Source organism: Anarrhichthys ocellatus, unplaced genomic scaffold (assembly GCF_004355925.1).
Source record: "Anarrhichthys ocellatus isolate YVR2014 unplaced genomic scaffold, GSC_Weel_1.0 scaffold24, whole genome shotgun sequence".
Classification (NCBI taxonomy): domain Eukaryota; kingdom Metazoa; phylum Chordata; class Actinopteri; order Perciformes; family Anarhichadidae; genus Anarrhichthys; species Anarrhichthys ocellatus.
In genome coordinates, this window is record NW_022280054.1 from 3,886,240 (window position 1) to 3,897,315 (window position 11,076).

At 40.9% G+C, this 11,076-nt stretch overlaps 2 protein-coding genes across 4 annotated transcripts; both read right to left on the reverse strand.

The window, feature by feature from the left end:
• Positions 1 to 32: 32 nt before the first annotated feature.
• Positions 33 to 6,624, reverse strand: LOC116390667 (tRNA-dihydrouridine(20a/20b) synthase [NAD(P)+]-like). 2 transcript variants are annotated; one of them, XM_031860574.1, is made up of 12 exons: positions 6,266 to 6,624; positions 5,999 to 6,120; positions 5,697 to 5,814; positions 5,295 to 5,417; positions 4,838 to 5,064; positions 2,767 to 2,884; positions 2,533 to 2,633; positions 2,151 to 2,298; positions 1,930 to 2,065; positions 1,622 to 1,724; positions 1,354 to 1,454; positions 33 to 1,074 (listed from the first exon to the last, which is right to left on the reverse strand). In XM_031860574.1, exons 1-12 carry the CDS (start codon positions 6,355 to 6,357, stop codon positions 1,039 to 1,041), a joined length of 1,425 nt encoding a protein of 474 aa, XP_031716434.1. In that variant the 5' UTR covers positions 6,358 to 6,624; the 3' UTR covers positions 33 to 1,038. The 2 variants fall into 2 exon arrangements, with proteins under 2 accessions (XP_031716434.1, XP_031716433.1); XM_031860573.1 differs by lacking the exons at positions 33 to 1,074; positions 1,354 to 1,454; positions 1,622 to 1,724; ... (2 more) ...; positions 2,533 to 2,633; positions 2,767 to 2,884 and adding an exon at positions 3,484 to 4,717.
• Positions 6,625 to 9,090: 2,466 nt separating this feature from the next.
• On the reverse strand, positions 9,091 to 11,016 carry rflnb (refilin B). Of its 2 annotated transcripts, XM_031860576.1 has the most exons (4): positions 10,563 to 11,016; positions 10,273 to 10,472; positions 9,737 to 9,831; positions 9,091 to 9,473 (listed from the first exon to the last, which is right to left on the reverse strand). In XM_031860576.1, the coding sequence occupies exons 2-4, from the start codon at positions 10,468 to 10,470 to the stop codon at positions 9,155 to 9,157; spliced, it is 612 nt and encodes a 203-aa protein (XP_031716436.1). In that variant the 5' UTR covers positions 10,471 to 10,472; positions 10,563 to 11,016; the 3' UTR covers positions 9,091 to 9,154. The 2 variants fall into 2 exon arrangements, with proteins under 2 accessions (XP_031716436.1, XP_031716435.1); XM_031860575.1 differs by having other exon boundaries at positions 9,092 to 9,473; positions 10,273 to 11,016.
• Between the last annotated feature and the right edge of the window lie 60 nt (positions 11,017 to 11,076).

Here is an 11,076-nt window from a genome sequence, read left to right on the forward strand (position 1 = left end):
TGTTTTGTGTTATTTATTCAAAACAAGGCGTGGCAGAGAGAAATTCTTTATTGAACAAAGTGTACCTAAAAGGCACTTCTATGTGATTTCTTTCTTCCAACAGAATACAACTTGAAAAAGGTCTTTTTGCAATTTTATCACCTGAAAAGTTACTTTGACAAACCCAATAACATATTCACTTATCAATAAAAAACTTGAAGCATCCGATGATTATAATCTCATCTCCTCTTTCACAGTGATAAGGCAACAAAACCCCCACAGCCCCGCTTCACTACAAACAGTACAACACGCAGTGCAGCAAATATACGACAATCTGGACCATAAAAGTTTGAAGTGAAGACATTTAAACCTTAAGTAAGATCTGAGTGGTTGAAACCAATTTTCTATGCCCACAGATATTCAGTTGTATCTCTATCCATCTTCAACATTTACAAGTTCAAGTTAAGAAGGGAACAAAAAAAGAAAACAAAACGTATGTACCAGCTAAACAGATCATCAGCTGGAATACAACAAAAACATGTGAAGTGCAACTGTATATGCCAAATAGATTTGCACAGCCATGCGAGCGCTGGCTGAATTTACATACTGTTAAGCTCAAAGTGGGTGCAGCAGGTGTCCCTGCTACAGACAGAAAGACGTATCAAAAATACATTCATAGCCGTCGCTGCTCCAGCTGTTGACAAGTCTTGCACTATGTAGCCGTCCTTGCTGCATATTTCTTTTAACATATCAAGTGCTCTGTGATCAGACCCGGATCAACTACTGACTGAACTCTATCCAGGCTGCAAAGTCACACTACAGCAGGCAGAAACAAGAAAGCATCCAATGTTACTCCTGCAATAACAAAATCCACCTCCATGCTTTAAAACAATTACGGATACCAGTCAGGCCATTATCCCAGGGGAGCCAATGGTGGCTTTATGATATGCTGTGTGACACAAGGTGCTATATGAAGGTGAAGCATGCGTTGCAGTGGCTCTCTCGTGATTGGGCTAATTTTCTGCGTAAACACTTCACCCTTTAAGTTTCTTACAATAACTAGTCATCTTTTTTGTTTCCACTATCTTGAAGATTCTGAAAAGACAAAAAAAACAAAAAACAAGACAGTTAATATGTTATGTATTATAGAAACAAAATGTATTCCATTTATCTAATGTAAATCTAACTTGTATGTGTTTCTTTAGTGGAGATCCTGGAAATAAATTGGATTTGTTCTCTTCACTACGATTAATAATATTTGTTTAATATAATATAGCATTTGAGTTGATGATGGCTTCTCAAAAAACGTGAATTATTGAGGTGGCGAGCGACCTAACAAGTCCTTATCCTGCTGTGTTTAGGACTAAGCATCACCTGGAGCTCCTGATGTTCTTTCAGCAGTCGTTCGTACTCCCTGGCGTAGCCATCCATCTGCTTCTTCATTGCATCTGCCTCTGACTGGGAGTTCTTCAGTGCTGGAAAGGAAACGGAAACGGAAACACACACACCCACACACACACCCACACCCACACACCCACACACCCACACACACACATCAGCACAGGAAGTGAATAGATTTAAAGTTTACAGTTCTATATAAAAACAACACTAACCCAAACACTACATGTACGTGGATACTAACCATCTCCTGAGATCCTCAGTTCTTCACGCAGTTTCTCCACCTCTTCTCTCAACAGCTTCATGCCCTCTCCGGTAGCCTTATCATCCTTCCCTTCCATCAGAGTCTGAAATCCATCAAATAAAAATGAACCTCAAGTACATGAAAACTCAACACATCCACACCTACAATTTGACACTCAACTTTTATATTTCAGGTACATACAAATCCATTTCATCATTCAATAGTATTGTCTGATCAATTAATTGTCTGTGGTATATTTTGCAGTTGTTTGCAGCTTTGAGTCTTCGCCCAATCAATGTGAAGTCTACCTGTTTCAGCAGCTCATTGTCCTCTTTGCATTTCTTGGCAGTCTGGGTAGAGTTCTCAGCCTGCGCCTGAAGAGCAGCCGTAGAGCCAGACACCGATGCCAGTTGGTTAATCAAGGTGATCACTCGCTTCATAACCCTGCAAATAGAATAAAATAACAGGGGGATTGAGAAACACCTCTGACAGGTCATCTGGGTATCAGTGTAAGAGAGCAAAGACTCACAGCCAGAGGAAGAGAGCGAAGCCGGAGATGTAGAGGTTCCTCTGGGCTCTGAACAGCTTCATGTGCAGGTGATCAAACATGTTCGGTAGCAGCTTGGTGTCTGTGCCGAGTTCTTTAGCTGAATATTTCCTCACCTCACGCACTGCATCTAAAGGAAAAGATGTAAGAAATTAACAAAATGTTACTCCTTTTCTGCTGTGTACCTAGTTTATGTTACAGCATTCAAAAGTACACCAAGATACCCTAATCCCCCCCCCCCCAGCTGACTGTTGTTTTGAGACTAGACAGTTCACAGAATATCAAGTGGTCCAACTTGGAATTACTCCCAAAAGTATCTACAAGGATGTAAGAAAAACACTGGCACTCTTTATGCTTCACTTACCAAGGAAGAGGACAATGAGTATGATGATCATTGTGAGAAACACTTTGTTCCAGAACTTTGTCACACAGTTCCAGATCCTCAGCTGGAAAATACTCTGCCATCTGCAACCACACACAGACACAACGTCACAATAATGTATAGACAGGCAGCATGTTCGAGTGTGTCAAGGACTCACTATGCGACACACAATCCCGATCATCTTAAGATCACTCGTCGCGTATGACTGTTACGTACCTCCTGGCAGAGATGAAGGGTAAACAGAGGATAACGAGGATGCCCATCTCCACATAGAGAAAGAGAGCCACAACAGTCCATTGCAGCGTCATCTCAAGCGAGGGCCTCTGGCGATAACCTGACAAAGATAGACACAAAACCAGTTAAGAACTGGTTTCTGACCAGCCTCTCTGACGAAACAGCGACAACAAACTGTCAAGATCATAAAGCTCGGTCAGTAACGTTGGTACAGCGGCGAGGTTTAGCTAGCGTGCATTGCTTCTATTCCAACAATGCAGCCTCAGTTGAAAAACATGCTAACTTAAGCTCCTTATTGGCTCTGTTCAAAGTGCACATACCTCAACGTAAACTCTCAAAAGGTAGTTACTCTGTCAAACGCACGTTATTGCTTAACGTTACTTTACATCCGTGTCACCACAAGCAATAGGTGACGACAAAAAAGTGTGTTTATATGCTCATTAGGGATTAATACTGATAGCATGTGCTTTAAATTATTATTTCACTCTTTTCATCCCTTATCCATGTTCACAATCATATATCCAATACTCCCGTTAACACGAGCTAACGACACCTTAACTAAAAGCTAAGTTAACGTCAAAAACTATCCTGCGCGATTCACAAATAGCTAGGTTAACGCTAACTAGCTAGCGTTACACATTTTAAAATGGCAATAAGATAATATCAGTATTCAGGCATAAAGAGTCACAACTTACCAGCAAATCACCAAAAATACGAATTTAAACAGAACACGTTAAGAGGGAGTTAACTTTTGAAATCGATTACCAAAAAAGTTTGTACGTCCACATCCCACTTCCTGTTCCTGTCGTTGGTTCCAGTCAGCTCAGACATAGCTTCCGGTCCTATTTTTTTCTTCGAAATAAAACAAATTTCAAGATGATCTTTTTTTATGGGCATATTGACACAATGCATTTGAATTTCACAATGAATTTGGCTGCGAAATACGTGGTTCGGTAATACCTTCTGAAATTAAAACCGTCTGTTCTGACTATTGTCTGTACAACCCATCGACCCCTCCTTTTCACAAGGATTCATTGTAATCACTTTGAAGGCAAAATTGCACTACTTCCGGCATATACCTTTTAAATACTCTGAATAATTAAAATCTAAAATACATTTAAATTATGTTGTTTCTTTAAAAACAGTACTTATATCGATTATGCTGCTAAAATATCAACACACAAAGTAATCATCGTCAATAAAGATTACACAGAACTTGCATGAAAAATAATCATTGTACCAGTATCACCTTGTTCATTTTAGTCATTATTTAAATTATTTTTTTCTATCACTAGTTATAATATCCTTTATATTTGATGATGACTTAGAATATTGCACTATAGGAAATTGTCTTGTTGATAAAAATGATTCAAATTCTTGTGATCTTTGAGGGTGTGCAGCTACATGTTCCATGTGGTAAATATTTAGTGGGAAGCAAAAAAAGTCAAGTCTCAGTATGTACTCCTTACTGTGTAACACAATAATTAATAATCACTAGATATAATTAGCTACATGATCATGGAAATACAGCAATAAAGAAGACGGGCCGTGACAGTGACACACCTCTGTAGCTTTGCAGTTTTATTTGGCATAAAAATAAAACAAAGTTAAAAAAAATGTTCAAATCTTAAAAATATCACATTTGTATTTGTATCACATAAATATGGTTATGCTCCCAGATCACGCACTGACCCGTATGTGTTCTCGAGGTAATCTATTACAGCTGAGGTGCTGGATAGAGAATTAAACACTTTTCTCTCAGGCTGGGAGCTAACCCTCTCCAGCATGTAGATAAGATGGTGGTGGAAGCAGGTGAATTGAGTGCCTTGCTCAATAGAGATGTCCACCCAGTCCCATATACACTCCAAAGGAGTGTCCTCATAGCCGGAGAACATGGCAGGGTTTGCAAGCAACCCCCGCGCAGCCATCACACCTAATGAGCAAATCCAAACAAACAAACAAAAAATAACAAATTAAAAAGGAATATTGTAGTTTTTTTTTTTTAAAAATCGGTCATAAATTGAGACGTGTACTTGGTTGAAAGCAAACCTACCATCGACACCAGTGAGCTGGTGAGTGGACTCCACATCGCGGAGGTACTTTATGTCCCCATTGGCGATTACCGGGATGGATAGGCTGTCTTTGATTGTCTTGATGGCGTCATAATGGACTGGCTGGTGGCGTTCTTCTGCTGTGCGGCCGTGGACCGTTATCCATGACACACCTGCTGATTCAGCCTTCTGGCACAGATCCACTGTCCGCCTCAGGTCATTGTGAATTCTGTGGGTGAAGTGAATTTCTCTTAATTGTTGTTATTATTACGTGATTGTAACACAACAGAGCACTGTTAACACATTAAAAATGGAGTTACATGACACCTTGGATTTATTTTTTTATTATTATCTTGACCAAGAATATTGGACATTTTAAAGTTGAACATAAACTTGTCAGTGGACAAACTTTCTCATGTTTAATCAAATTAAATGTCAAACTGGTTCATTTTTTTTTACCTAATTTTGATGGACGCTGTATAGTTTGGATTGCCCACTTGATTTCTGACATGTCTGACCATGTCTTTCACAAGTTCAGGCTTGTTGATGAGGCATGCACCAAACCCGGATGACATAGCCCACCTGAAAACACAACAACAACAAAAAATCAATAATCAAACAACCTAAATAAAGACTTGCAAGCATGATCAGTGGGCACAGGGTTTAATAGATCTTTGTACAGGAATACAATACGCTAACACTTCATTAGTATTCAAAATACTAGTGATGAAAACAGAAACATTCTGTTTTTATTAGAAATTAATAACTCAAACAAACTGTTTGCTTTTGATCTGAAATAAGAGTAGTAAAAAAAAAAAAAGAAAGGAGGCCAAAATGTATCAAGGCCTACTGTAACTGTACCTCTGTGGACAGCCACAGTTGAGGTCAACCCCATCTGAGAAAGGTGCGACCACACAGGCTGCATCAGCCAGAGTCTGGGCATCAGGGGCCGCAAACTGCACGATCAAGGGCCGGTCACCTGAGGAGGAAAAAGAAAGTCTTAGTTCTGAAAGTTTAAGCAATATGGCATTATGTACAACGCTCACAATTAACAGCACATTCATCATGTGGAAGACAAGACATGTTTGTGTGAGGATGCTGTGCATTACAAGAGGCGGTTCACTGGAGTGTGTAGCACTGTTACAGATCATGTTGCTACTCACTCTCATTGGTTGTGAATTCACTGTCCCTGGCTTTCACAGATCGCATGAAGTCAGAAGCAACTATCATTGGGGTGAAGCAGATATCACAGTCGTATTTCCTCACCAAGGACCTGAATGCAAGCCTACAGGAAAAAAAACGACTTTATTGAGCATAGTTTGTAGAAGACACACGATAAAGGATAACTGTACCTGCAGAATTTTCACGTAGATGGTACAAGAATAAAAACGAATAAATGCAATTACAGAAAGAACAAAGACTCCACTTACTTTGAATATCGAACCATTGGCGCACATATTTTCAGGACCTTTCCCTTTTCAAACATGTCCATGACGGTGCTGTTTCCGTTGGAGGTCTTCATTCTTCAGCCGGCTAACGTTAGCATAACAAGCTAACAAGCGACAGTAGAGTTTAAGCAGGGATTCTATCGTCTGACATCTATTTCCTCGTTTCAAAGACGAGAGACAACCGGATATGCGCCATGAAATCCCCCACAGTCACATAAAGATACACACACACACACACACACACACATATATATATATATATATAACGTTAGCTATGTTTACTTTGTAACAATAATAAACAACGACGCTTTAGTCCACCATGCTGGAAAGACGTGGGCGTGTTTACGACCTCTGAACCCATAACACGTCATACAACGCAAAGTGTTTGTGCTTGTGCTTGTATTATTTTAATAATTCTTATAATAATAATCATATATATAATAATTTTAATTCTTGAACGCCCATATACCAATGTAAACAGTTTAGGCTGTATAATGTTTTCATTTTGTGTTTTAAAATATGTACCGATACGTCATACGCATCGGTGCAATGCTGCTTTCAGGTCATGTGGGAGAAATGTAGATCTTCAGCTGTCAAATCAAAGCAGATACTATTTCATTGAGTTTGTCCGAATAGAATAACTTGCTGAAAACGGGCCCATTGGACATACGAACGATTCCAATGTCCTCAAAAGGAGCTTTTATTGTCAGACATTTACAGATAACTAGATATGAAGGCAATATACAAATAGACAAGCTGGGAAAATATAATCAATCCCAGTGTTTAGTACAAAGTTCTTTAACTTCAATATTAAAAACCGCCAATTCAAACGAATAAACTCAATTATTAGTGCAACAGTGGTTCAGATGTGTTGTGAAAAGACAAAAAAGAAAAATACACCTAAAATATGCTGCAAGAGGTTACCCAATATCTACAGTTCACCAGTCAGGATGGTGCTGGGATCTTCTGAGGAAACTCCCAAAATGCTCATGAAACCTTGAATTTAGGGAATAAGCACTAATCCTGCAGAATTTTTTTTATTTTATTTTTTTTTTACACACAAACCAATCAGTAAAGAACAAACTCAGCGGTCACAAGATAGAGCGTAAACATGATTTATGTCATGTTTAACTTTGTGTGTTGTTTGTGAAATAGGCAAAAAGCCAAAAAGATGCTGCTGGCTGATATCAGAAGGGGCTTCCTGATACGTTTTCTATTTCCTCCTAGTAATTTACAGTGACTACTAGATACATTTTCCCAGATGACACATTTCCTAAAGACCGGGGCTGCATTTTTTATTTGTTACTGTTCTGTTTTCTCCCGAGAATGATTTATAGTGTAATTTTGATACTTGCTCAATTGTACGTTATTTTAATTATCCCCGTTTTTCTGTCTCCCTTGTGTAGCGCCAAGTCATCAGAAAATCTTTATAAATTAAAAATATATATATTTATGATGTTGAAAATATGATTTGAAGCACAGAATCAACCTCGACCTGGAATTAAAGCAAGTTCCCTGTTGTACTTTCCCTCTTTGGCCACAAGAGGGCGTTAAAGCAGCACGAGGTCTAAATGGGACATTTCACCCTGAACAGAAAACATCCATCTAGATTCTAGGACATCAATGCAGCAGAAACCTCCAAATGTTTCTCCTCTGAAGTACAATGTGAATTAATTACTCGATAACCTCAAAAACCATGTGAACACAACATTCCCGTGGTCAAATTGTGTCACCACGTTTGTTATTTTGCAGGCCAAAATAACAAAAAATGACCACTTTCTGCTGTCATCTTTTGAAACGAACACGGAATACCTCTTAAAATATCAAATTGTTGAACATTTTATTTCAAACTTGCACTGAATAAGTGCCTATTATCAAAAAGAAGAATCAACAGCCACATCAATAAGGCACAAAGGGCATCACAAAAATAGCCCCTGCATGACTGGAGAGACCCATTAAACAGCGGATAAAACCCTAGAACTCCAACAGAATAAATACAATTTCAATCCAAGCCAAGCCAAAGAAAGTGATGGCAAAGGAATGCAGCTTGTTATTTTCACTACTAAGCCAGTGAGTGATATCAAAAACAATATCCACTTTTCAGTAAACTCCACACTCATGATCCATCTATACTACCTATTTAATTAGTTTGTTTACACTTACACATCCCAACAAAGAAAAGCGTACTTAATTTACCAACATGTTCATAATACATTAAGAATCGCAGCCATAGACAGTGGTCAGAAAAAAGGCTTGGGAAGTGCTTAGCTTGTGCCTGTCGTGCAGAAACACACAATACCCTGTGAACAAACAAAACAAGCGTTTAGTATTTTCACCACATCCTTTGTACAGTGTGGAATAAAGTAGTGATTTCTTAGCATGCAGTCAAAACTCAAGCACAGTTACACATTTAATTTTCCCTTCCTCTGCCTTACATACGAGTAGCTTTGAACCATATAATAAGATAGCAGTTTTTAAAGAAAGCTTCTCTGTGATCGCAAACAAATCACCTGAACTGAGACAGGCCTCATCGTTTGAATTTAAAACCAATCACTCTGCAACGTGAAGCATTTAATGAAAAATCCACTCCAACTGATGTCAGGAATATAACCACGAAGACATGGACTGAATGGATATTTTATCCACTTTGTTCATGTCTTGTCATTTCTTATATCCATAACATCACAGGTGCTTCCTGTCCACAGTTTGGAATGGTACTTAAAAAAGAAAACAGGCTACACAACTGTACAAAGACAACACAGCAGGTCAAAGACAGCCAGCCTTGGGGGGGGGGGGGGGGGGGGGGGGGGGGAGGGGGGGGGGGGAGCTACAGTATAGGGGCTGCGTGTCTCCAGCCACCTGTCCCCTCCCTCACTGAGGTAGCTCTCTGCGACCGGCCGCCTCCAGCTCCACACTGGAGAAGAAACGTTTGGATAGTCGGTGGCAGTCGTAGCTCAGCTCTGTGGTGTAGAGGGCACTGGTTTTCTTGGGGTAGACAATGGTGGTGCTCTTGAAGCACTGTGGCCGATGGCGAGGCTGGAAATCCAGCTGTGTCTTGTAGTGGCGCCAGGTACTGTGGGGCACGGCCATAATGGTCTGCCTGCAGTGTTCAAGGCCCTGGCCCGTGGGCTGCAGGGCCACGCCCTGGATGAAGTGGCGGTCCGAGCCGTAGTGCACGGATGAGGTAAACCTGTGGAAGAGGGAAAGTGTAACGGTTTGAAAACAGAGGTAAACTAGTCTGCAGCCTCCTGCGCCAACTATCCATAACACTACAAAGCAATGTTTGTCCCAGTCCCACGTTTCTCTTGTCTACTTATGGACACACTTTGCATTGGTTAGCCATCTTGGTGCATACTCAAATATTACAGCCTGCATGTCCCTATGGCGTGTCACTTTTGAGCACATCCTCCAGCGGGTCTAATGCTGCACAGAACAGGGCACAGCAAAACCCACCTTATTTCCTTCGACGGTAACGGATCAAGTGCTATGCCTTCCCCGTAGGACAGTGGGTGTAGCTGCTGGAACGAGCCAGAGGGTATAACTGGAACCTGCAATGATAAAAATCAGTCCCACAGTCAACACACCAGGAGATAATACTGCAACTAATAGGTCCAGCTTAGTGCTGGAGTGTTCCTCTTCTTCTCACAGGATGTCACAAGTGTTATTGTCAAGAACATCCACAAACATTTGGTTTAAAATTATACAAACTGCAGAGTTAGCAACACACTGATGTTCAGAGGAAACAGCTATTCCAATGCAAGAAAACCTGCAATTTGTAGGAAAAACTACCACATAACATTTATCCTGTGTGGAAACCAGCAGGCTTGCAATACTAAGTTCCTAGAACATGCAACGTTAGTACAGCAACTCATCCATATACTATATATATATATACATGTGTCCATATGCATTTAGTGGTCGGTGGCCTGACTTTAAAGAGAGTATATAAACTGAAATCACAGCGTTAGTCAGGTAGTAGTGTTACCAACCAAAGAGCCCCTTCCCTCGTCTTCAGACACCGGGCTCACGCCCCCGGGTTTGTCCGCGCACACCGGCAGCAGCCATGCGCTGGGGCTCGGACTCGGGGGTAACCCGGAGTCCGGGCTGTCAAGTCCTCTATCAGCCCTGCAGCTCATATCCAGTGGATCTCCTTCACATGCATTTGGCAAGTTCAACCTGCCAACCATTTCTAGTTAAAAAAAAAAAAAAAGTTGCAAAAGTCCAGCGACTGAAACGCAGATTTCGACAGAGAAATAGTTCCAGATTGTAACTTCCTTACGAGTTGTTTTCGTCCTCGGGGTTTGTTGCAATCAACGTCCAAACGGGGTGTTACTGCAAACCTCTTCCCGGGACAGGATGCACTGCCGTCCGGTGGAAATGTGTGTCAACTCGGCGGTAATTGAGTCCCCCGCCAGACCTTAAAAATACGACAATTAAAAAAAGTTACTTTGACATTAAAAAATACCAAAGCACAACCCAGCTCCGCAGTAAATGTGTATAAAAAGATGGAAAAGTTCGTCCGCTGTTGAGTTGAGCAGAGAGGATGCGAGGGGGATCCTGCAGCCACCCGCGCCTCGGCTTCGAACTGATCTCCCTCAAAGGGGCCTTCAGATCCACGAACACACCAGAGGAAACGCCTCGTGAAGCATTTACACGCCCCCGATTGGATGGAGGATAAGTGGCAACCAGAGCCGGAGCTGCTCATGGGAACTTTTCCAGCCCCCTCATTCAAAAGTGGAATCCTGGTAAAAACCAGGTTAACATTTTTTCCTGGTATTGTGCATATTGTGCAA

Coding starts and splice junctions, on each gene's coding strand:
- rflnb (XM_031860576.1), bottom strand. CDS start 10,470: ATGGTTGGCAGGTTGAACTTGCCAAATGCATGTGAAGGAGATCCACTG. Junction 9,832..10,272: donor ACGAGGGAAGGGGCTCTTTG/GTTGGTAACACT, acceptor TTATCATTGCAG/GTTCCAGTTATACCCTCTGG. Junction 9,474..9,736: donor TTACCGTCGAAGGAAATAAG/GTGGGTTTTGCT, acceptor CCTCTTCCACAG/GTTTACCTCATCCGTGCACT.
- LOC116390667 (XM_031860574.1), bottom strand. CDS start 6,357: ATGAAGACCTCCAACGGAAACAGCACCGTCATGGACATGTTTGAAAAG. Junction 6,121..6,265: donor CCAATGGTTCGATATTCAAA/GTAAGTGGAGTC, acceptor TTTTTCCTGTAG/GCTTGCATTCAGGTCCTTGG. Junction 5,815..5,998: donor TGAATTCACAACCAATGAGA/GTGAGTAGCAAC, acceptor TTTCCTCCTCAG/GTGACCGGCCCTTGATCGTG.